This window comes from Apium graveolens, chromosome 2, assembly GCF_009905375.1.
Source record: "Apium graveolens cultivar Ventura chromosome 2, ASM990537v1, whole genome shotgun sequence".
In the NCBI taxonomy this organism is placed as follows: domain Eukaryota; kingdom Viridiplantae; phylum Streptophyta; class Magnoliopsida; order Apiales; family Apiaceae; genus Apium; species Apium graveolens.
The window spans coordinates 185,483,088-185,510,467 of record NC_133648.1 but is presented as its reverse complement, the minus strand read 5'-3'; the positions used below and the strand labels follow the sequence as shown (position 1 = coordinate 185,510,467).

The window sequence follows — 27,380 nt, the reverse complement described above, 5'->3', positions numbered from 1 at the left end:
TGAGAAACTGAAGTTTGATGATATGTCAGATTCAGAATCAGAACATGGTCAAGAACCTGAGGTTGTTGTTGGTGAAGAACCTGTTAATCATGATGATACTCAAGGTAATGGTGATGGAAACTTTGGAAACAATGGAGATACCACTGCTACTGACGGAGAATCTTCAAGTCAACATGGCAACAACTCAGGGGGAGATGCTGAAGGATCAACTAGTAGGACACAACATCCCAATGAATTTCAAGGCGAATCATCAAGATCAAATCTTCCAAGACAGACTGTCTGGAATAAAGCTCATCCTTTTGAGTTGATTATTGGTGATCCAGATATTGGAGTCAGAACTAGATGTGCTACTCAAAATGAGTGTCTGTTCTCAGGATTTCTTTCTGAGATGGAACCTAAAAAGATTGAGGAAGCACTGACTGATCCAGATTGGGTGATTGCTATGCAAGATGAACTCAATCAGTTTGAACATCAACAAGTCTGGAAACTGGCACCTAGACCTACACATAAGAAAGTTGTTGGTACTAGATGGGTATTCAGGAATAAACTAGATGAAGATGGTGTGGTTACAAGAAATAAAGCAAGACTGGTAGCTAAAGGGTATTCTCAAGCTGAAGGCATTGATTATGATAAAACCTATGCTCCAGTGGCTAGACTAGAGGCCATCAGGATATTTCTGGCATTTGCAGCATTCTCTAACTTTAAAGTTTATCAAATGGATGTCAAGAGTGCCTTTCTGAATAGAAAGCTGGATGAAGAGGTATTTGTAGAGCAACCTCCTGGTTTTGAAGATTCAGATCATTTGGATTTTGTCTACTTTCTGTTCAAGGCTATCTATGGACTCAAACAGTCTCCGAGAAAATGGTATGACACTCTTTTCTGAATTTCTTATTGAAAATAGCTTTATTAGAGGTGTCATAGACAAAACTCTCTTTTCTAAAAAGCATAAGAATGATACTATATTAGTCCAAGTCTATGTGGATGATATAATATTTGGGTCTACTAATGATAATCTCTGTAAGAGATTTGCTAAGTTAATGCACAGCAAATTTGAAATGAGCATGATGGGAGAGCTGAAGTTCTTTCTTGGATTACAAGTAAATCAAAGGTTAGATGGAACTTTTATTTGTCAATCCAAGTATCTCAAAGAACTCCTCAAAAAGTACAATCTAGAGGATTCTGCATCAGCAAGGACTCCGTCAACTACAGCTGTCAAGCTTGGACCATGTGAAAACTCCATTAAGGTAGCTGTCACAAGCTACAGAGGTATGATTGGCTCGTTACTCTATCTTACTGCAAGTAGACCAGATATTATGTATGCTACATGCTTATGTGCAAGGTTCCAAGCGGATCCTAGAGATATTCATCTCGTTGTTGTTAAACGAATCTTAAGATATCTTAAGGGAACACCAAATCTAGGTATTTGGTACCCTAAAGAATCTGGTTTTAACCTTGTTGGATATACAGATTCAGATTACGCAGGAAGTGTTGTTGATAGGAAAAGCACCTCAGGGAGTTGTCAATTCCTAGGTAGCAGACTAGTCTCATGGCACAGCAAGAAATAGCAAACAGTTTCAAATTCAACGACCGAGGCTGAATATATTGCTGCTGGAAGCTGCTGTGCTCAGATCTTGTGGATTAGGAATTAGCTATGGGACTATGGCTCTGTATTGAACAAAATACCTATTCTATGTGACAATACAAGTGCAATAGCCATCACCAACAACCCTGTGCAGCATACAAGGACCAAGCACATTGACATCAGGTATCATTTTATTAGAGAGCACGTCATGAATGGTACTGTTGAACTATTTTTTGTTCCAACAGAAGAACAAATAGCAGATATTTTCACTAAACCTCTTGATGAATCCACATTTACCAAATTAGTTGGTAAATTGGGTATGTTGGATAGCTTTAGTGATTAAACTTGTGAATATCTGAAATCTGTTCTTGAGTGAATTTACAAATGAATTTTTCATAAATGAAAAATTCATTTGCAAATTTATTTTATCATTTTCCAAAATTTCGTGCTTATTTCTATGTAATTTTTATTATCTTATCTTATTTATTTACTCAACTTGTTAATTTTAATGTCTCAGAATGTTTTATTTTCTCTAAAAATATTTTTCTATGAATTTTATTTGTTAAAATTCAAAAGAAATCTATTTTTGGACTGAAAATATTATTATCTCTGAAATATTTTAATTATTTTAATTATGTAAATATTTTCTGCCATATTCATTTCAGTTTTCTGTAAATTGTAATATTTTCTATATTCTGTGTTTTTTATGTGTTTTTAACAGTTTTTATGTTAATTATTCAGTATATTTAAATAGTTAATTTATTTTATACTAGAATGACAATCGGCAAGACAATTGAAATTGTTTTGCTGAAAGTCATTCCAGTACTAATACTTGTTTATTTTTAAATCAGTTTAATTTTATAACTGGCAAGACAATCGGTATGACTATTGATTGTCATGCCAGTAATAAAATTAATATCAGATATATTATGCTTTATTTTGTACTGGTATGACAATCGGTATGACTATCAGATTGTCATACCAGTTATATATTATTATTTGTTTTGTTTTTTTTGTTTTTTCAAAATTGCCTTGTATGACTATCGGTATGACAATCGGTAAAACTATCCCGAATTGTCATACCAGTTGTCTACTTAACAGTTATTTTGTTTTGTAAAGTCATTCAATCAGTTTTTTTGTTAAAAATTCCAACAGTCTTTCAATTTTTCTCTCGTTTTTCTCTCTCTCTCTCTACTCGATCTTAATCAAACCCAGCCTCTATTGTCTCACTACTCGAGTTTTTACTCAGCAAACCATATCATCACTCCTGTGATATATATACATACACGTATATACATACAGAAGTGCTGTCGATTTTTTTGTTAAAAAAAAAATCAGTTTGTGTTTGTTTGATTTTGGGTATTTTTATTTTAATTTCTGTTTTGTGTCTTGTGGTTTTTCAAATCTGCTTTTGTGAGTTAAGAATTTTAACGAAATACATTTCTTTCTAAATTTTTCGATTATAATTGATTTAATTCGAATTATTAAATTAATTTAATTAATTCAAATTTTCTTAATATTATTCTTAAAATTCTGAAAGTGTGTGTCTTATTATTATTTTTAAATGGCTCTCAATTTCCAAATCGTTTCGCATAATCTTGTTGGTTATTTTAATCCAGATAAATGTGATGTAGAAAAATTTAAGCCGTGGATTAGGTTTTTAAATGACCATTCGATTGTTAGCTCTGTTATTAAATCAAATGTGATTTTAAATGTTGATCTGCTAAGACTGATTTGCACAACCTCTACTGTGGCCGATGATTTTAAATCTTTTTCATTCACCGTGGCAAACACACAGTATGTGGTTGATGAAACAGTCGTCAATCGAGCGTTAAATTTTCCTATGGACAATTTCTGTAATTTGCCCTCTGAAAATGATATTTCAAACTTTTTCCATGCTATTCACTATCAGGGGGTAATTAATTTAACCAAGTTATCAAAATCCAATTTGGTGTCTGAATGGGACATTTTCTTCGATACACTTTCTCGAGTGTTTGCCAACTGCACTAAATCCAACTTTCACAACATCACTTCCACTCTGCAGTATATTGGTCTTGCGGTTGTTTTCAATCAAAGGATCAATTTTGGCAAACTACTTTTACCCATTCTTTTGAGACGTCTCACTACTGCTTTACGTGATCATTCTACAAATCGTAGGGTCTCGTGTTACCATGCTCGTTTTCTCATGCTCATAGCAGAACATATTCTCTCACCTGAGCATAAAGCCCTTTTTGCTAACTCCGCAGTAACCGAACCCCCTCCTGTAAGCAAAAAGATTTACACCCGCCAAGACACAACCTTCAAATTCATGCAAGTTCCAGTACTTGTATCTGCTTTCATGGCCACTTATATTCCCTTACCTATCTTCAATCTTCCCGGTCATGAACAGCAAGCTCAACCTCTAGTGGTTCAAACCACCCAGGCTCAAGCATCAGATGCTCTTCCTCTACAGGTAATAGTTCCTCCAACTCAACCTATTCCTACTTCTGTTGAAAGACCCCCAGTGGTTGATAGGACTGACCATGAAGTTGTAGAACCACAGCTTCAATCCCAGGTCATAGAGCCAAACACAGAGTCACAACCTATCTCAACCTCTCCCCCACTATCTAAAATATTGCCTAGAAGGTTAATGAACCCTCAGCTCTGCCTCCTCCGAAGAAAAGAAGAACATTTACTGAGGCATCTGAAAGCCCATCCTTGTCCTCCCAACAGGACATGGACTTTGAAATGGCCACTGAACAGTTACTAGAAACATCCTCTCAACAGGATGAATCTATTGAAATTTGCCATAGGGCCATGGCATCCTGTACTGAGTCAAGCACAATTCCATTACTCACAATGGAAGCATACAGACCAGTAGATGATACTCAGGACACGGAGCGAGGAGTGCACATAGAGTCGGTTACAGTGCCTGCCATAGTTATGGCAGAAGAGCAGTCACATGCTTCCGAGGGAAAATCTGACTCTCAGCCACCTTTAATAGAGTCATTTTCTCCCCTCCCAGATCCAACACCTCTGGCTCCCTCACGGGATTCTCCACTCACAGATTTATCTGGAGAAAGTGGAGGGCAACTCGGTCAATCTATCCCTGAAGCAATTCAGACATCTATTTCACATGAAATGATAGGTTTGACTGAGGATCGGGACTCGCGAATTCCCATTGCACCACCACTGACCTCTCTTGAAGAGGCTAGGGTGATTTTAAATGCAGGTACAGAAGATCAGCCTCAGGAAGACTCCTCACGAGCAATTATATTGAGAGATACACATGCACGTGAGTTGAGTGAATTAAACAGGAGAGATATTCAGATGAGCGCACACACAGACACAAACACTGAAAATCTGTTAGCTCAAATTGCTGATCTCAAGGAACAACTTGCAAAAAGTCAGGCTGAAGCTAAATCATTCAAAGCACAAGTGGTTAAACGGTCTTCTTCTTCCACCTCTGTCAATAATCAGCTGGCTCTTATCAGGACTGAAATATTAGATCTGAAGACATCTGTTGTACCAAAGCTTAACTCAATCCAGGAATCTCCAACATTATCAGCTGACGACATTTCAAACTTCTGCTCTCTACATACAAGAATGACTTCTCTTGAAGACTTGGTTGAAATGAATCATTCACTAGATTCCTCAAGATTTCTGAAGATAGAGACGGGTATGGAACATCTGAATGAAGGGATGAAGCACCTGTACTACATGATCAAAAATTCTCACTGTCCCAATGAAGAATAAAGGACTTTCTTTGAAGGGCCGTCTGGTGGAGGCTCAGGCTCGGGAGGTGATGGAGGTCATGGAGGATCTAAGGGAAAGTCTGTAGAGGATTCCTCAACTAAGGGGGAGAAGAAAGGGAGAAGTGATAAGGGAAAAGAAAAAGAGTCGTCTGCTGGAGGCACGGGGAAGCCTGATGATATACTATAGTGGACAACATGATGACTTTGATATTTGTGACGTTCCCACTGAACCAGTCTTGGAAGAAAAAGATGGTTTCTTTGAAGCTGAGGAGGAAAGTGATTTTGGAGAATGGGAAGAGGAAGCTCAAGCGGATCCTCTGTTTGAGAAAGAGTTTCAGCAGCAGCAGTCAGAGATGAAAAGAAAAGAAGCTGAACTCAAAAAGGTCTCCCAGATCATTGACATGAGGAAAGACATACAAAGAACAGAAACTCTTCAAAAGCAACATCTTCATGACATTAAAGCTCAAGAAAGGAGAAGAGATGTCAGACTGAAGATTGGTGAAAAATGGGATGAAGCTAGGAGAGTACTTGATATGCCTCAGCTGAGCACAAACAATGATAGACAGTTTCTACATCTTCTGGACAAGCTGGAGATCTCTAATCCAAACAATGACATGTACATGAATGCTATAAAGACTGAAGTTTCAAGGATCACAGCTGCCTTTGACAGATCCCTAAATGAGATGAGCATATTTGTATATTGTCAGAGCGAAGGATCTTTCAAGGTGTCACTTCATCTGTTTGAGAATCGTTCTTTGTCAGAGATTTGGGTTCTTCTCAACAAAGTAAAAAGAAGCTCATAATTGAATGAAGTTCTTCGAGAAAGGCTCAAAGAGTTTGCCAGCAGGGCTAGTCCTCAAGTGGTCAACAATCCTCATCAGGTAAGATTCTTTAAGTCTGACTGTCATCAAATCTGCCAGCTCGATTCACAATCTCTTAAAGACTACTCAGCTAAGCATCTGGTCTGGATGGAACATCACTTAAGAACTGCTGGATATTCATCCATGTTGAAAACTCAAGCAGCTGATCTGATTCAAGCTTATTGTGAAAAGAATATTAAAAGGTACAATCAACTCAAGAATAAGCTAAAGACAGTTGGAGTTCAACCAGTCAGGCCATACATCTTCACTTCAGAAAAGGATTATGTCTTTGACAAGGAGTTGCTTCAATATTTGGAAGAAGGTGATGAGTTGGAAGAAGGTGAAGTCGGAAGAGAAGACAACTGAATTCAATTAGCTCAAAACTCAATGTAATATGATTAGAGCTTTATGAATCAAGATAGACTAATGTAGTTACATGTTCAGGCTAGAGGAACATCTATCTTGTATTCACTTGTAAATTTCGTTTGGAATCTGGAAAATGTTAAATATAATCCAGAACTTTTCTGCTATTTACTTTGCATTACTTTTTATATCTTTTTCTTATTTGTTAGTTGAGTTATCCTCTAGGTATTTGTTGTTATTGTCTAACAAACAAATAGGGGGAGATTGAAAGGCATATGTCATAGCCTATTTGTTTATTCGAGGATTTAACTCAACTCAAATAAGAATGTAATAAGTAAATAGTGGATCTATCGTCAGAGAGATCTCACAGAGTAACATATGTCAAAGGATTAAGTAACATTGTTCTTCTACAGACTTGATGACTTAATTCACTGGAAGAAGCTCAAGCAATTGATCAAGCCTCAGTGATATAAATCAAGATTGTGGATTTAATCAAGTGACAGAGATCTCGTCAGGGTATCAATTAATTACAAGGATTTAGTCTGAAGAAAATCAAGAGTATCAAGGTCAAGGCATGAAGAAACGTCACGGAAGTTAGTCACTCATGAACCAGACAGTACATCGAGTGTCAACATTGAAGTGGTGGAATTGATTCATAATTTTCAGTGATTTTCAAAAGATATTCAGAAGAATGGTTGCTGCTCAAGATTAGTATTAATTCTCAATTAATTAATTAAGTCATATAATTTAATTAAGAAAATAAATTATATCTGCAAAGATTAATTTATTGATTAATTAATTCAGAATTAATATTAAGGATTTTCAGAATTTAAATTGGATTAAAATCTATTTAAATTCAACAAGACAATCTGATTGTACTAATATGACAATCGGTATGACAATTGATAGTCCTACCGAAAGTCATGCCAGTACAAACAATGGTCTTGCCGAAAGTTCTACTGGAAATTTGATAGTCCTACCGAAAGTCTTTCTAGTTCAAATGGATTGTCTTGCTGAGCTAATTGGATTGTCAATGCAGTTCATTCTATTCGGCTGTTTGATAAAAAGAAGCAGAAGCAACATAATTCATAATAAGAGCATAGCATTGAATATCTTTCAGCAGAACACAGAACAAAAGAAACCTGCAGATAAATTATTGCAAATTCACAGATCATTTATTTCTAGTATTTTTTGTTAAATCCAATCCACTAGAAATACTTTTCTTGTTCTTGTGTAACTATCTAGCGGATCGAAATCCCTAGAACTTAATCTCAAATCGCTTTTAGCATTTGATCTTTTTATTGCAAAAATAGAAAAAGTTCATGTCGAATTTATTCTAGATTTATAATAATTGATTTGAGATTAATCCCTTGTAAACGATACCGTTGTTGTAACACCTTTGAAGTTTAATAATAATTTTATTTAACTTGAATATTGTTTCACCTTTTTTATTCCGCATTTTATTCGATTAAACGGTATTGTTTGTATTCAACCCCCTTTCTACAAACATATTGAGACCTAACAGATTTTAAATTAGATTTAAAATTGTTGCCAATGTAATAATAACCTAAAGTGTCACACAAAGAATGATTGGAGGATTATTTAATATAAATTCGAATTTAAATTAAATGTAAGTAATTCGAATTATTTGTTATTAATTAAGTGTGACTTAATTAATTAAATAAATAGGAAATTCAAATTTAATATTAAATCCTAAATTAAGTTATTGGATAATTAAGTGAGACTTAATAATACAATAATAAGAATTTCGAATTTATAATAATAGTAACTCTAAAATTCAGTTTAGGGTTGGAGGCCCATTAACTCTTGCCTATATAATATCTCTTTCTAATAGAATTAGGGTTACATGTTTAATTTGATAAAACATAAACCCTAGCAGCTTGAAGAGAGATAAAGAGAGCAAGAAGGCGACCTCGAGAATTTGCTAGTACACACCTATCCTCCGTACGATCATTCGTGTGGATACCTTCAAGGCGTAGATCGTTCCAGCGACGGGCTACGTGGTGATCATTTAAGACCTCCATCTTTCCATTAACGTAAAGCTTCTTAAGGTAAAACATCTATTCTCCGTAATAATCCGTTCATTATACATAGATCCTGTGGTAGGGATTCAAAAATTTTATATTTTGTTGCGTTTTTATGCTCGAAGCCCTAACAGGAATATCCTAGAAACTCTGGGGGTTTGAGATATTTGAACGCCCTGAAGGCAGTGGCAGCAGTCTGTTGGACAATATACGGTTGGGGTGGAATGGGTTGTTGGTTCATATTGGCCCTTAAAAGTTCCATAAATTCATTTGGGGGTTCCCTCCCTAATGGGTATCCTCAGTTTCTTTTTCTATATACTCCTCTTCATCATACTCATTATAGTCTAGGTCTTCCTCACTTTCCTCATTCACTACGTGGTCAGGTCCATTTCATTGTTGGTTGACAAATTCTGCGGGCCGTGCCCTGGTTCCTCTTCTACGGGGTGGCATTGTTCTGATAATGAAAATATGTCAATACAGTTGCAAAATTTTACATTTGGATTAATTATTTGTAGGTAAGCATGTTATTAATTATCTAGCATGCTTTTATCAAGTGCAATAATATGGTAACAATTTTCTTAATAAATGCTAGATATATATCATAGTGTCTCTAAGAATATATCTTGGGGACAAAATAACCATCTGAATCCATACATGGTCCTGAATATAATACATCAACTACATGATCCTGAATACTGAAATACAAATACATACACCGGGTACCCTGAAGGGCTAGGAATGCTATCTATTACTAGCTATCCTAACAAAATTGGTGACAAGTCACCCAACCCTTTACAAGGTCCATAAGTAGTCACTGGCCTCTCAATCATTGTCACTACGCGTGAGGTCTCGAACCCTCCTCATCACTCCTGCCAACATCAGCTCTGCATAAACTACCGGGATGTATCCTCTCATCGCCGTCATCCTCATTTGTACTCGGGTACGGAGCTCAATCCCATCAATTTCCCGGTGAGCTATAGCCAGGGAAACAGCTCTAAAGTCCCCTGGGTATCCTAGCCTGATGGCTCTCTCGGCGGTCAGCGCCTGTCGTAGCTCCATAATGCGGGTAGATGCCACGGTGATCTCAGCGTTAAGCTGAGCCACTATCCAGTCGTGCACGGCTACATGTATGGTCGCTGGGGTGGTAGAGGTGAGTCCGGGTCACTAGAGGATATGTCATGAACCTCATAGGTCTGTGCATCTATCTCGTCATCCTCGTTCTCATCAGTGTAAGGCAAAGGGCTCAGCATCCCGGGGTGAGGTGTAGGAGGATGAACGGTCGGGAGAGGGTAGATCTTTATGTTTGTCCAGTCTACGCCATCGCCCTGGGGCATTCAACATCATCAGCTATGAGGGCAGGGAAGTCAGTCTCCCCCTCCGGGGGATCCTCAGTAGGGTAATTAAATATAGTTGAGGGAATACGATATTTGGAAATCTTTTTAAATAAATTCGAGGTATTTAATACTTCGTAAGTGGATATCGAGTCTCTTGGAATAAAACAAGTACGGACTTTTAATCGTCCAAAACATCTCCGGAATGACTCCCGGGTTTTTATTTAAAACTCCGAACGACTCTCGGTCTTATAATTATACATCACGCTCAAGGTGGCACTAAAATATTCTACGATATATATACATCGTAACACATTCACTATTGATGCGAAAACTCAAATACTAATATCATGACAAGCATGGCATTTATGCAAAAGACAGTAAACCAATCTTTTCATAACACAACAGTGTATGGAGTTGGGTCCGTAAACTTGCTTGGGTACTTTAAGGTGGAGGATGCTCTAGGGTCCGTTCGGAAATCTATAATAAAAATATGTATCGTTTCGTTAGATCCCGTCCTTATTTATGACGACTCGTACATATGCGCTACTTATTAATCCTTCACGCAACTCACCTTACTCTTATTATTTCATTAAATACAAGTATTCGTTATGTTTGCTTTCTCTTCGAAATCCTTATGTTCGTTTATGCCTTTTACATTTTGGTCCTCGGCTGCGCTTATGATTCTTAATGGTTTTATAATCGCGCTGTCTCGGCTCCGACATTTTTATAAAATTGAGAAATTCATATTTTCATATTTTCACTTGGAATTTTTATTGCAGTTAAAAAAAATCTATTTCTTAATCTCTGTAAAAATTTCATGATTTTTGAATATTTTTAAGTCGATCATTTCTATTCCCAAAGTTCGTAATTCGTATCAGTTTTTATCGCGTAAATCACGTTTACTAAAATGGTCATAACTTTTAATCTGTAAATCGAAATCAAGCGATTCAAGCTCCTAAACGATCCTTATAACATTGTCTATCATAATCATGTGTTAGTTTCAATAATCTACAGTTTACACTTTCTGGAACTTCTGCAGAAACTTTAAGTTGTGTTTGGTTCGTTTTAACGAGGTTACGATTATGATACGAGTTTCGTTTACGTATTAAATCATCATTCAAACACCAACAACCATCATATCATCATCTCAACACTAACTCCTCTCAAGAACATCATGTTCTTGAGGCAACAATCATCAACCTTAAAACTAACTAAACATCAAGATAATAGAAAATCAACCACTAAAACTAGGTTTATAACTAAGATCTCAAATTTTCTTGAAATTTAAACCTTAAACAAAGATTGGTCAAAGATTTATACCTTTATTGAAATCTTGTGATGTGTTCTTGATGATGGTATAGTATTGGGGATGCTTGGTTGAGTTTAAGGAACCTAAATCAAGCCATAAAAATCAAGAAACCAAGAAAAGTTACTATTCATTATCACTTTTCTTGAATTTATTTCACCCATCAAACCTTAATCTAATGATCTCAAAAATTTATCTTACCTTAGTTTAGGATGTATGAAGCTTTGGATTTAATGGTGAAATTTTTCCATGGCTAGAAGTGGGTGTTTGAGGTTTGATTTCTTGCTTTTCTTCTTGTTTGACCGAATGGAGTGAAATGAGAGATAATAGAGAGTTTTGTGTTGTGTTCTTGGATGCTTCTTTGATAAGTGATGTGTTTGTGTGTGTATATCATCCTAGATATGCATATCTTAGTACATAACTTACTATCTTGTAAAATTTTAAAGCTAGGTTACTAGCTAATTACTCCCTTGCACTATTCATGGTTACTATTTGGTAGCTTAGGTTATCATTCCTATCTAGCTAGGTTACTATTTGGCTACTTAACCATGGTTAGTTTCTTACTCTAGTTAGCTTGGTTTGATACATTTTTTTATTCGTTTTCGTAATTAACTCTCGTAAGCGGTTCACGGTGTAAATCCTTTCTTATCTGTTCTTTACGTTTTGAAGTATCGTACTTGGATTTGCATTTGTAGGATTTTAAATTTATAATTATATTGTGTTTTCCGTAATCCTTGATGGTTCATCGATACAGTCATTTTTCAAAGTTCGTTTTCTTCGAAAACTAATAGCGTTTACATACACTCATTTGGTACGTATAATCATGGTTATCGACTATGAAACTCAATTTCTCATGCACAACATAGTGTGGGCTAAAAAGTTTTCCCCGTTTGTTAGGGTTACTATTCGTTAAGCGTTTTACAAAGTCTCAAAAATTCGAGTTATTACACTCATCTTCGTTAGTAGAATTATGTGTCATCCTCTCATCATCACTCCCAGCATAAACACTCTCCTCATATGTACCCATATTATCATCATTTTTAGGCACTTTAGGGGTTCCATGATCTTCAAACACCATTTTATCAACATTTTTTTCAAATACCAGATCATTATCACTCTCATCCTTGCTTGAGGCATCTTAGTGCCAAGTCTCATCATCACTATCACTCACATTCAATTCATAATCATCACTATCCTCAAGATCTGAGAAATCTTTGACAATACCCTCTAATTCCCTTATATCTTGTTCCTCATCCATTTCTTGTTGTGTAGACTGTCAAAATGGATTGTCCATATTAATTTTTTCTTAACTAGGGATAACCTCTAATGGCTGAAGTGGCTGAGTGACAAATAACTCTACATATCTATTTGTCCTAGGTCTTTTCTTGTTAGATAATAATGTACACATTAACATAAGATCAACATCTGTCTCTAACTTAAATAAACCATGTTCCATTGTTGTTACAGGTATTTTATAGTACAATACATCATACCCACCATTTGATCCACTTTCAACTAACATACTTTTAATCTCTAGTAAGCTAATAACATCACTATCACAAAAATCCACATATACAACAAAACCACCATTATATTTTTTAGGGTTATCTACCAGTTCACCATCAAAATACAGTTTAATTGAGAAAAGCTCGTCATTTGACATAAAAAACACCCAAACCCAATCAGTAAGTAAACTAAAGCATTTTATGCAAACACAATCAAATACAAACAAACCCTTGTAGCACTATGATATCATATCAGTTGCAAGTAAGTGCAAAGATATACTTAACATGTGAAAAATCACATTACATATACATTCATTGATCAAAACAAACAAAACCCCTAATTTTATGATCACTATTAACAGAATATACATGCAAGTAAGGAGTATATTCAAGACATTGATAGGGTTTAAATACATTTTCATCTTCCTTGGGCCTTAGTCTCCACACTATTTTTACTCCGATTCAAGTTTCAGTCTGCCTTCAATTTAGGGTTTTTTTTGAGTGATTGGGGAATTGAGAGATTTCTTTTAGAAGAAAATTATATGACCTATGTGACAATAATAAAGGTGTTATGTGAGTATAAACTAAGTTTTTACCAATTTAGCCCTCTGTTTAATTAAAAGATTGGGGGATATGTAATATTTGTTACATGCAACTGACGGAATGCAATCATATGTTGAAAATATTAAAAAAAAGTCACGTGGCTGCCTATTATTAAAAGTTGGTCATTTTTGTGAAAAAAATTATAACTAATGCTATATTAATGCAATTTAGTCATTTGTGAAAATGTAGAGCCGAAAGGAGAGTTATAATATATAAGCAGTTGGCTTATCCAAAACAAAGGCCCGTAGCTAGCCCTTAGGCAGGTGAAAATGGGAAAAGGCAAGCTGGTGGACGGCCTGAAACAATTTGCTGACAAGCAATTTCAGGAATTCAATCGTCTCTACGGGCAGCAGGTTCTACAAGTTTTAGACTTTCCTATCAAACTTGTTCTGTCTCCCTTCACTCTTGCTTTTGACTTTGCTGGTTCTGCTCCTCGTGGTTTCGGCGTCCCCCAGTTCATCTCTAAGCTCTCCTTTTCCACTATTTTCGTATGTTCGCTGTTTCCCTTTTTCGACTTCTTTCTTTTTATTATTATTTATGCTTGCCCTTCCAATGTACACCAACTGTTTGTTAATTTATCCTTATTTGTTTTTTTTTAATTCTGAGTGTTCCTAGTGTATAAATTGGTAATGTTTAGGTACTACCTAAATGCTTTAATTTTTTGATGAACTGCAGGTTGTTGCTACTCTTGGAACCTATGATATTACATGTGAGCTCGGAAAGAAGTTGTTATGTCAAAGGTGCCTTTAACTTTTGCTTTACATGTCTTTCCTTTTTTAAGCTTCCGCTCATTATCCCTATTTATTTCTTGTACGCTGCCACATTATAATACAATTTCTTTGGTTCGGTTGTTCTTTTGTTTAAGCTGATTCATAATTTTTGTTGCACAGTGCTTGCTTATCTTCTGAATCCTCATTCGTGCATTGATCTTTGATTAATCGAATAACTATATATTAGTAATTGAAGATTTTAGGCAGTAATTTTCTTAAGTGAGCAAGTTAGAATCATATGGTTCACTCCTTTCCTTTGAACACTACTGGAAGTCTGGAACATAAGTTCTTATATTATAGAAGCATCACATAGAGCCCATGCCAACCACTGAACCACAACCTTATTTATAAATTTTCTTATATAAATTAATTTCAAATTAAAGTTAACATACATAAAATTAATAACCAATTTTAATTTGGATTGAGCATATGTAAATTAGTGTTACATGACATATGATTATAGAATATTATAGTTATTTTTAATAAATTAAATTCAAAACTTGATTGTAAGAATCGGAAATAAATCTTAAATATGCATTAACAGATGTATACTATTATAAAATGAGTAAGTCTTTAATTGAAAGTAACATATATAAATTATATGCATAAAGTTGTCTATTGGATTGTATTTCAAAAATCCAAATTTTCTCTACGTCCGTTTCAGTAGATCGTCAAGCCTTGCTAGTTCTGTCAGTGGAAGTAACCCTCATGGTTGCTCCATTTAATATTGTCGTGTCGTATTTATATATCATTAATCAAATAACTACAATTTTTGTGCTCTTTATTTTGTCGAGATAAATGGATAGTGATCGCTTAATGAACTGCAACAGTAGCTCAATGCCATAATATATATATACACACACTGATGCATGACAAGGGTGGGAAAAGGGTAAAAGGAGGGGATAAAGGCCTATCTCCGCAGAGAATCGGCAAAAACACACAAATCCGCAGATTTAATTTATAATAATTCAACTCTATTAATAAAAAGAGATTACATGTGTTTATATAGTACTCCCAAGACTTCGTGAACAAGTAACTTGGAGACTAAATAAAATCAACAATAAAAGGAAACAAATCGTTTTGATAATAACTCATACCTATTAATTATTTACTATCATACATATGTATTTATTTATTTTTTAGAATATTCTTAACTAGATAATAAATTACTAAATAAAAGCATACTTACATCTAAATATTCCTCTAAAGTAATTAACAACTAATTTAACTATATTATGTTCTGCATCACACACATATATATATGTTGTGTTTGGTTAAGGCTAATGAAATCTGTACAATGGGTAAATTTTTGTGATATTCCTTCCTTTCTCCATTTTATTCCTAAGAACTACTACTAGAGCTCTAGCTTACTAATTTTAAAAAGGAATTCATTCTTCTTTTTGGTACTCATTGTTTCTACGAGCTTCATCAAAGAAATTTGCACCGCCTCATTTTTGTTCACTCTTCCCTCTTAAATCCTTTCTTTTCCCTTTAAATTTGTTCATCAATTTTTTCCTGACGGGGAACAAAAATCAATAGAATATATTATTATTAGCAAATAGTTTAACTATATGTCGTAGAAAAATTAGTGTCTTACCTGTACGTTTTATGTGGGATTAGTAGATTTATTATAAGCTCAATGTTATGGGCCTCAGTCGATTATTTTAAATTATAAGGGTTTTTTATTCTTATATAAACGATGTTATCCCCGCATTAATTAGACTTGATTATTAAAAGATAACTTTGAATATTGAGTTAGGTCTATTTATTTTTGAAAATTTAATTAAGTCTTTTTCTCCCTTCTGCCGTTGAAAACCCCTGGGATAGTGGGAATTTAATTTAAACAATATTTTACTTGCTAAAAAACATCATTATAATATGGGTTGATAGGTCTAGGCCAAAAGATCTCTTTAAAATGGTAAGTGTGTTAAAAATAGTTTAATTTGTTAGCCAGTATTGGAGTTATGATTTTAGTCGAGCCGATTCGGGTATTTGACAGTTCGAGTATTTATAGATAAAGTGTGTCAAAGGACTTGAATCTGTGGCCATAGTTGGAGATTCGAGTTGAATTGGATAGTTTAGAGTTCGAGTATCTTTTGAATGAGTTGAGCTGCTCATATAAGTTAAACGAGTTCAAATGTCTGACCGAATTTGATTTGTATATGAAACGAGTTAGGTTGAGTTACTTGGAAGCTAGTTGAGCCAAGTTTAGACAGGCCAAATGAGGTTTAAATGCAGCCTGATTAATTAGATAATTCATGTAGATAATATCTTCTGCAATATATTTAATCTATTACATTATAAGGTTAAATAGTAATTCATGTAGATAATATCTTCTGCAATATTTTTAATCTATTACATTATAGGGTTAAATATCAAAGTGACTGGCCACTCAACTGAAGGTCGCATATCTGTTCAATCATCAAATTTAACGGGGCATCAATTGAATCACCATAGTCACATTAAATATCAAACAGATACCTTAAAATATGTGCTCGAGAATTAAAAACTATTTTTATGAAGTTATATACATTTTTCTTAAATACCAGTACAACCAAATGAAAAGTTATGAATTTTAGTATTTTAGGCAATATAGTGAGCTTTTTAAAAATTTATTTTCTATTTATTTTTATTTAAATTAAAAAAGATAGCTACAAAATTAAAAATAAACAGTAGATACATTTTTAAAAATCTTACTATAGTATCTAAAATATTAGAATTCAAAACTTTTAATTTGGTTGCAGTATGATTGAATAAAAATGTGGAGAACTCCATGAAAATAATTGTTAGTTCTTAAACACATATTTGGAGGTACTCGTTTGATATTTATTTTGATTTTAGTGATTCAAATGATACTCCGTTAATTTTGATGATTAAATTGATATATGACTTTCAGTTGAGTGGCCATTTTGATATTTAACCCTTAAATTATAATATAATTTAAAGTGATTTATATGTACTATTTATATTAAAAACGAAACATTGAAAGTTTCGTTGATAGTCTCGTCGCCAGTATTTTGGTCACTCAGTTCCTAACGGTTGGATTTTTTAAATCAAATCAAGAATAATTGTTAGATATAATACTTAAAGGTATTATGTATCGAATAACAATATAAGTAATTTTAAATTAAAATATTCTAATTGAGACATACGACTTATTTCCTTAGGTCGAATCTATATTTACATAATCTATATACTTGGACCAGTATATGAATATAATTATTTTAAAACTTTATTTAATGTTTCTAATTGTTTAAAAATTTTACCTATTTTCACATGCCTAATTATTATAAATAGCTATTTTAAGGAAAGATATATTCTAGTATACTTTTCTAGGCATTCTTACTTTTTTTAACAAATTTTAAAAAATTATTAAAAAAAATAAATTAATTAACAATCATTTAAAAAACCGTGAATTGAATGGGTAATAGGCTAGTATATAATGACAAACAAGTTCGAGTATTTTTGAATGAGTCGAGTCGCTCGAATAAGTTAAATGAGCTCAAATGTATGACTGAATTTGATATGTATACAAACAAGTCAAGTTTAATTTACTCAGGAGGTAGTTGAGCTAAGCTTAAACAAGTCAAGTCGGGTTTACTCACGACCTGATTAATTGGATAACAAATATTTTGTTTTGTATTATTTTTTTAATCTACGAATTATGATATAATTATAAGTATAATATATTTAATAATAAACAAGTTCGAGTAGTTTGGTGTATAAAAATCCCAGGTATTTTGTAGGTATATGGTGAATAAGCATGCTGGAGAGGGGTGACTGTAATCTGAGAGCAAAATCTAGATGCTAGATTAATTTAGTATTAGCTTTTTTCAGGTAGAGCTAGCTAGTATTGCTAGATCTAAATAACTGTGGACTTTGATATATAAGTGTGATGGTATGTATGATTCCTTTATTGGTTATAAGGTAGTCTATAGTTATTTATTTGGGCAAGCTTACCATAGGTAACTGGTCTTAGTTCTCACTCCGTAATTTCTCCCGTTTAATGATTTGTTCTTTCAATATCATGACACATAATTGTGATAAGTTTTCATGAGATGACCACTTCATTTTTAAAAATTCTGATAGGTGATGACAACAATATGTTTTTCACTTTGGGTTCGTATATGAACCTATAAACTGTTGACCATGTTTTTAACCATAATTGACTTCTATACCCTTCCAAAAGGCCTCATATAACTAATGTTGATTTGTTTTACATATTTTTGGTTAAAGTGAACTATCAACATTTACTGTCTACTCTAATTAATAAATATACAGTATTTTTATATTTATGTTCTTTTAAATATTGAACCTGTTACAAAATTTAATTTACTGTTTAGCCCTTTTTTGTTAAGATGCTTAAACTTTGATTTTAGGAATTGTCGGACCTGCAATGGGTGGCAGGCATTGCAGTGTACTTTGTGCAAAGGCATAGGGAAGGTGCAGTATCAGGTGAAACGGTACACCTTGAGAAGGTATGTTGAATATTAATGCATTCGTATACTGCTTTGGCGGAACATGCATAAACGTTTCTACTAAGGAACTGTTAGGATCGTCTTCTCATAGCTGGACCTGATTATCTTGTCAAAACCTTTTCTCAAGAAAACTACTGTGCTGTTCTCTTCTGTCATTTCTAACCAAGATTTTTTGTACTTGTTTTATAATTGTGAATTATTCAGTATTTTTCCTAATTTTTTTATCCTGCACTTGCAGTGGAGAAAAAGCAACAGCTGAATGTATTGCAGATGCCATTGCAGATAATCGAGCCGAGATAGTGCATCTTCCTTCTAGCATGAATTTTGGTGTACCTTTGCCGTCAAAAGACTGTCCAGATTGTGATGGATCGGTAAGAGCACTACTGCAGTTTAAGTAGGACACCAAGTTCCTTTATTTATTTATATAAAATGTAGTTCCACAAATCTCAAGTCTAACAGTTCCATTATCTTGGACTTGCTCCTCATGTCAAAACTAATTGTCATAATGAATGGATATGAATTGCTTCCTACACGCGCTTGCAATAATGTCTGATATCGAACCTAGGGTAGTCCTATCTTTTAGTTCAGGTCTTGCTGTACTTAAATCTGTATAACTTAATATAATATATCTCTGATTGGCTGTCAGGACACAGACATGAGTGACATTGACTTTCGTCAACAGTGATATGCTTTAGAAGGAAAAACTAAAAACCATATCCTAAACTGCTTTTTAATTTTGCAGGGCGTAATGAAATGTCCTGAATGCAAAGGCAAGCTACAAATAAGGATATCTGCTGATGATGTGAGCCTGCACATGAATTTATTTTGCGATTATTTTGTTCTCCAACTTTTAGTTCATAGACTTGTAATTTATTTTAGCTATTCTGGCTTTCACCTGGGATGTCTATATCATGCAAATTTTTGTAATGATAATTGGTGATCGAATCAGTACTGCTGAAGTAAACATAAAAGATTTTTTTTCTTTTACCAAGCCACAGTAGCTGAAAGAAAAGCGAGAAAAACCAAAATAGTCGGGCTTGTGCCCCTAGCAGATGCAGAAATTGCATGCAGTAGCCCATGTTTTGTTCTCATATTTTTCCAAAGTACTTTGTGATAAACATTAGTACATTATGATGTCACAAGTATTGTCATTTAGTGTAGGGGGTTGGCACCAACAAAGAAAAGGATCATGAGAACTTATTGGAGATAAATTTGATCATATATGTCTTTCAATTTTTTTTAGTATTTTAGGCAACTATAAGATTAGGAAAGCCGTATCTGGAGAGGAAGAACTTGCTCAAACCGCCTGTATTGTAGTTTGTAAGTGTTATCAGATAGATACTAAGTTGCTAACGGCTTTGCAAGAAAACTTCTCCAGAAAGCAATATCGCGAGAAGAAGAAAAATGTAGGAAAATTTTGTTGCTTGGAAGCCACCCTGTAAAATATGATTATTTGTATCTATGATTTGGCATGAAAGAAATAAGCACCGGCAGTGAACATATATTCTTTTGTTCTTGTAAGGGCCACCTAATTACTTTTCAAGTCTGCCTTGTGTAAAGTCACTATATTATGTTCAATTTGTTATTTTGTTAACTGTTATAATAATGTAAATGGTGTTCTTTATTCTTATTAGTTGGTGTATTTGTCTTAGTTTGCAGCTGCTACTGCTTTTCCTTGATCTATTGTTTTCAAAATGTTATCATTCCGTTACCTCAGATTATGGAGCCTCCATGGAAAGCCTATGACATCATGAGAAAAATGGATTACCCTTATGAGGTGAGTCCTCTTAGCAATTATCTTATTCTTGATGATGTTTCTAGTTTTATTTGTGATAATAAAAATGTTATAGAGTTTGCTGATTTTTAAACGAAGCATGCCATGCTTCGTGCTTCATTATATATACGTCGAGGGTTTTGATGTTGTTCCTTTAAGGATGAAATTAGTATTTCATACAGGTGAAATATTGTTTATTGTGTCATCCACAACATGTTTGACTCTGAACTCTGAAGAAGCCAAATATTTGTTCTTCAGAACTATCTGAGGGTCATTTCGGTATCTATGGGTGTCAGTATCCAGAAATTCGAATCTCTACTTTTGTGTATTGTAAAGTTTTTTGGTTGGACTGAGGAAATTTTTCTTTGTAAATAGGGTGTATATTTTTGGATACTAATTTATCCTATGTTCTTAAAGTTTAGCTCATGATTCAAGTTTAATATTTATTTTTTGTTCAAATGTTTCAGCATATAGTTCACAGCATGAAAGATCCCAGTATTGCTGCATTTTGGCTGATTACTATGCCCCAGATAATGGGAGGATTTAGTTATGATGATGATGTCAAACAAAAGATTTGGTGGCAGTACAAGGTCTGTTTTACTTTCTTGCACTCTTTATTTAAGGTGTGTATATTCTTCTCTATTCAAGCTGGATCTGGTGCTTTACAAGTAAGCAAGCAAGTACAATGTGCTTCTTCTGTTCCAGACACAAAGCTATAGTTTCTTCAATTCTCAAATAATAGCAAAAGAGTTGTGTCCTGCATGTAATAGGCTCCCTGAGCCATCAAGTTTTTTTCTTGCTTGCATTAACTTAGTTCATCACTTTCTTCTAATTACACTGAGATTTCTGGTTTGCTCCTGACTCTGAATGATGAAAATCTACATAATCCTCTGTTGTTCCACTACTGTGTAGCATGAAATATTACTACAATTTCATTGTATACAAGAAGAGCAAAATGCTTAATGTAATCATGTTTTCCAATCATACTGCAACTTCTTAGCAACTGCCAAGCCAGATGTTTTCTGGTCCATGTTTGGAGATAAAACATGCATCATACAGTGCATCTTTTTATATAGATATGATTAATGTTTAAGTAAGGTCCAAGGTGGGTTAATATATTTAAATCTTAGTATCGTAGAATGCACAAAACTATGCTGTCATGGGGGTTATGATAGTAAATTTCTTGAAGGATTGCTAATATGAAAAGCTTAACTGTGTATACTTAATGTTGATTTAGGAATCTATGCGGTATGATGAGCTAAGAGATGTGGTTGCCAATCGCAAGCCTGGATGGGAGTACTTGCAAGAAGTATGACATTTTTTTCTTTTCTGAACAAATAGAAATATAATAAGTGCAAGCTGTTTGTTGTTTCCCTTTAAAATCAGGGTAAAGCGGCTGAGAATATTATGTCTTAAAAGTTATGTTTGTCACATACAGGCACTAAAATCCATTGATCCTGCTCGCGCTAAGGATGATCCTATTATTGTGAGAAACATACCTTACTACAGGGCCAAGAAGGCACTTGAGGCAGAAGTAATGAAGCTTGATGCTCCCCCACGGCCTCAAAATTGGGGAGTATGTTCTTATTTTATTGTTTGTAGCCTGCTTAAACAATTCTGCCAACACTCTTCATGTTCTTAGAAGTGACATTTTACGTTCAGTCATAGGGGTAAACCATGAATTCATGAAGAAGTTTATGAAATTAAATCCTTGCTTTCAAGTTTGACTTGGCCAATATAGGCATTATCAGCTGGACATGCCTGCTAACTGGTATCATAGTTTATATGACTAGTCCGCTGTGTCACTTGTAAGGTGCAACTGAGCGCAGCCATGAAGATACAGTCTGCAAGTGTATGGTGTATTGTTAAGAGGGTTCATGACAGGATATGTGAAATAATTGAACACAATGATAGGGAATCCTTGACCAAATAAGATTTCCGTGACGTAATTTATTAATTTAGTGACTGCCAAGTAGGAAATCTGTGTATAGCTGCAGTTGTGTCACTTGTAACCTACAAATTTTCCATGAAGCTAGAGAAGTTAGAATTTATGATATTTTGTTGAGAGGGTCAACTGTCAAGGCAGTTTATGTAAATTGATGGGGGCACAATGATATTGTAGCATATCCATATGAAATTCCGGACTTCATTTATTGATTTAGTGCTTTTCAATATTACTTGAAAATGCATGTATACTAGTATCAGGGTAAAAGTTGGTGTCTTGGTGCATGCATCAATAGCTGATTGTTTGAAGTTGGATGCACGAACGTACATTTAAATTTGCGCGTAGTTCAACTATATTCTTAGTTTAATCCTTGGTCATGTAAAGTGTTTTGGTTACATACACACAATATGGGTAAGTCTTTTTCACTTCATTCCCACTTTTATTTTACATTCTCTTTCAGAAGAACCGAGGAGAGGTATATTCTTTATGGGTCCCATGGGTCTTGATTTCTATGGTATTAGGGTTCATAAAAGAGCATGTCTTTGAATAAATTGATGCTTAACAAATTAGCTATCGGTCATTTATTTCATATAAGTGGGATTCACCGATAAGTTTATTATGCATTTGTAGGAGCTTAGTCTTCCTCTAGATGCATCTTCATGGACCGAGGAAGATCACAAAGATCCCATTAAGTTGGATGAAATGAGAGTTCTTCTTAATGCACAAAGAGAAATAGCTGACAAAATGTTGGATGCCCAATGGGAAGCCAAATGGCGTCAAGAACAGGTTAGTGGTGTTTATAGTGTTCTTGGTTTTAAGAAAAAAAACATTACTAATTGTGTCAAGACCAGTTTATAACGACATGCGCAAGGTAACTATCTGTGCATCTCCTTCAGCATAGGAGAGATATCTCTTGGGGTCAAATATTCATCACGGAGCAGCCTTTCTTATAATTGTAAAATCATAACAAAAATCCTTTTACAAAGATTATTACTGTACTTATCTTCAATTCTTGTGCCTGATAACTAATTGCAAACTGATGCAGATGCTTAGTATAATGGAGATCACACTTCTCCAAATGTCAAACATTTTCAGTTGTGTTAACTTTGATTGGAAAACTATTAATACCGCAGAAAACACATAGTTGCCTACATAGTATCTTGCACCAGCTTCAGAGTTTATAGATCCTAGTTAAATCTTTTTAATTTTAACAAATCTTCTCAGGGATCAAAGATTCTTTTTGGGTTGATTTAAAGTTGTAAGTTAAGAAATTACTGCATTGCCATCTTTCTTTGTCATCTCGTGTAAAAGTTATCGTCATGTATTTAGAGAGGACTCCTGCTTTTTTTTTTCCTCATAATATGTTCGCTACTCTAATTCTTATATTCAATTAATCCAAATGTATGTTTTGTCCAGCAACCCTATGATCTCTTATTTTAATATTTCAGTTGAACAAAATGTTGATTGAGAAGGTACAGCCATACATCCAGAACATAGACAATAATGTCCTACCTGGGCCTATATTACAACCCCAAACGTCATCTGAGAAAAAGGTTTCTCTCTTCTTTGTGCTGTTCAACTTGAGTTATATTACTGAATAAATATCCATTTGTTATATTTTGCTATGTTACTCGGACTCGGCCAAAAGTGTCCGAATGGACATGTGTCCAAGTATCGGACTCGGCAACGTTTTGGAAAATATGCATGTTTTTGGCTTTAAAATAAGTGTCGAGTCCGAGTGTCCATGTCCAAGTGTCGAGTGTCTGACACGGGTACTCGAAAGTAAAATGAAGAGTCCGAGTAACATAGATATTTTGTAACATTTTTGTTTTAGTTAAAGTGCTCAATATAGTACTATACCATGTGGAAACCAAATGTATATATGTGGTCATGCATCCATGCATATATGGGAGACAGTACAATCAGGGCGGACTTAGGAATTTTGTTCAAGGGGGGCTATCGAAAAAATTCAAGTGAATTTTTTTGCAGGTTCAAGAGAAAATTTAAGGAAAAGAAAATTCCCAAATGTGAAGGGCATTATCGTCTTTTCAGTCTATCTTGTTCTGAAAATAACATTTCCCTGTATAAAGTACTACTTTTGTAATTTTAACATTAAAAAAAGTGTTACCTGTCATATTGTTATAATAATATAAATTTATTTTTTTAGTTAATTACTTTTTAAGTATCCGAATAAAACCCCAACCTGACCTGTAATCCAAAAAAATCTGATGAATCGAATTTGAATATTATGAAATCCAAACCGATCCGACGCATTGCCATGATGCCATCGCTAACTATATCATGTACAAAGATAATACATTTATAGATAAATACAATCAAATAAAAAAGAATATGTACATAGTCTATTTAACGGTAGATCTAATAGTTTTTAATTAAATTGTGTAATTATACATGTACCTCTCTAGGTGAGTATGCACTATCGTTTCGTATCTGCAAAAAAATAATAATTTGAAAATCCCATAAATCCCAGTGGGTGCTATAGCCCCCACTGGGCATATGGTGAGTCCGCCTCTGAGTACAATGACATCATTGTGTCGGAAACAAGAAAATAAAATGTTTTTCTGCTTATATTGTGAATGATGGCTTTTTCATGTGAAAAAAATAACCATCCAGTTGACTGTTATATATTGGATTTTTACTACTTCATAGAATCATGGTTCAGTCTATCAAGTCAATAAGTGTCATGCTCTGCTTCCAGTCTTACCATCTCATTAAGACAAATTAGACCATTCTAATCATCTAATTTTGATGGGACCCATTTTTAACGGAATTTTTTGCTATAGTTTGTTTGCAAACAAAAGTATTGGTGGAAAGTTGGTGGCGGTTTTAGACCAAACTTGCACACACATATATATATATATGTATATGTGTATATATATAGTTAAAAATAGGCATCAGGTTTTGTCACATATATACGTACTTTCTTGCTGACAGCCTAGTGCCAAGTCTTGTATGGAAACCTTCTGTGGTTGTCATCTATCTGGATACGTTTACCTAAGTTAGATATTCCCTCAGAAAATTCTAGCCCTGTACTTTCTGGGCACTAAATTTCTTTTCTCGTGATACTTATGATTCCCGTTTATTTGCTCTTAGTGCATATCTACAATCAAATTTGTTCTCACTCATTTGAGCACTGATTAAATACTTTTTATTATATTAAGTCTTTAGACCTATTTAGAGATTTTGGTAAATCTCTGTCGCTCTTTCTTCTTAATGAGTTCTAATAAAATCTGCTGTTTTTTCACTTCTTTCCTTCTGAAATAGGTTAACTGCTATCCAAATAACTGTTCATCTCTTATACGGATTGACTAGTATTAATCATAGCGATTCTCCCAACCTTCTCCATATCTTTCAAATTAATCCATATTCTGTAATCATCCTTTTCCTGTATATACTCCATTTTATATTATGTACTAGAAGATTTATTGATGGGTTGAAGAGACTGACTAATTTTGATACATTAAACACTCCGGCCTATCATATTATCTGTCAGTCAAAGTCTATCAACTTTCTGAATGTGATACATTAAACACTTCGGCCTATCGTATAATCAGTCAGTCAAAGTCATTCATATACGTAGATTTTATTTTAGTTCTTGTCAATGACTACATGGAGTGTCAACCGCAGAAAGAGTAGACTAGACTTTGCTGACATTCTTTATTTTCAGTTACCTATCTGTTCATATATTGATGTACCGCCTTCAATTAATTGCTGTTTTGTGTGCTTTATTACATCAATATTTCATATGTTTATATATTGCTGTTTTGTGTGCTTTATCATAACAATATTCATATGTTAATATATCGCTGTTTTGTATGCCTTATCATATGAACTTTAATATGTTCATATATTTCATTTCTACTAAAAAAATAATTTACAAACCATACTATTTTAAGTTTGATGTATGTAATTTTTATTTCATCCAACTAACACCCCGGACGCCTTTTTAGATGGTTTGTTTTCTTTTTTTGTCAGGTGTTTATTAATTTTTCATGTATCTACTATTATTCAGATCAATAGTCTTTGGTTGCATTAATCTATTGTGGGGGTTGGTTTAATTTGCTGCAGAGAAAGAATACACAGCGTCGATGGTGGTTATTTTGATCAATCGGTGGTGAATGATGATGAAGCTCAGCACATGTATAATCTCACGTCAGTGGTTAAATATATTTTCTTGAGGTCATGTAATTTTGTTGCTGCTACAGTGCTACAGTGCTACCTGCTCTTGCTCAAGAGAGGTAGCAGAAGAAGTAATAAAAATTTAGGAGGGGGGGGGGGTGTATTCAATCATGAAGATGCACAGCTTAGTTGCTTATTTTATGGTGATTAGTGTTCCGGGCCTTTCCCGCATAAGCTCTCACTCTTTTAGGGGAGAGTTTATTTTAGATGTATTTGTAAAGAGAATCGTACAAAGTAAGAAATACCCCTGAGAATCTTATTATAGATGGTTGATTGAATTTTGTAGAACAAAAGAACTCAATGTTTTGGTTATTTGTTCACGGACAAGGTGTTGGAGTAAACTTTAAAGCTGTAGAAGAGGCATTAATAACGCACAGACACACATACTAATGATACTAATGATTTCGGAACAGTAAATACGATCCCCTTGGTGTTCTCTTCACATTAAAAGTACACATAATAATTTACTGGGAAATTCCCCTCTACTACGTTTTAGAGTCTTATTTCTAACTCTACTACTCTGTAAACATTATTTGCTTCTATATTTTACACTTTCTTAATAGATGGTCTCCTCTTCCTAGCTACCACTTGGCCACTTTTTACTGTACAGGATTGAACGCGTCTTTCTCATTTACTTTTCTCACGAATGTTTCATGTCTCTCCCCGAATTTATCTGGTACATATGTGTGCGCTGTATGTTCTGAATTTTCTCCGCTTAATGTGTGTATTAAAATGATAACCGAAACCTTAAAAAATTTCAAGCGTAATCGGTTCTCAATAATAGTGACCGATGAAGCATGAAATTTTGGTGTTTTGATCTCATGATCAAGATCTATTGATGTTGAGTAGTGTTAGGTAACACCCAACAAATTTTGATTTGG

The 27,380-nt window shown here is 34.2% G+C and overlaps 1 protein-coding gene across 1 annotated transcript; it reads left to right on the top strand.

Moving 5' to 3' along the window:
- Positions 1-13,546: 13,546 nt before the first annotated feature.
- LOC141708011 (uncharacterized) lies at positions 13,547-26,819 on the top strand. The gene is made up of 12 exons (XM_074511480.1): positions 13,547-13,820; positions 14,008-14,072; positions 18,482-18,580; positions 18,819-18,951; positions 19,323-19,382; positions 20,298-20,357; positions 20,822-20,944; positions 21,592-21,663; positions 21,793-21,930; positions 22,930-23,085; positions 23,748-23,852; positions 26,389-26,819. The coding sequence occupies exons 1-12, from the start codon at positions 13,602-13,604 to the stop codon at positions 26,422-26,424; spliced, it is 1,266 nt and encodes a 421-aa protein (XP_074367581.1). The 5' UTR covers positions 13,547-13,601; the 3' UTR covers positions 26,425-26,819.
- Positions 26,820-27,380: the final 561 nt, after the last annotated feature.

Bases quoted from the DNA above. Each gene is read 5' to 3' on its own strand.
- LOC141708011 (XM_074511480.1), top strand. From the start codon at position 13,602: ATGGGAAAAGGCAAGCTGGTGGACGGCCTGAAACAATTTGCTGACAAG. The intron at 19,383-20,297 runs GTGAGCCTGCAC...CCGTTACCTCAG, and splicing joins TAAGGATATCTGCTGATGAT to ATTATGGAGCCTCCATGGAA. The intron at 23,086-23,747 runs GTTAGTGGTGTT...TTAATATTTCAG, and splicing joins CCAAATGGCGTCAAGAACAG to TTGAACAAAATGTTGATTGA.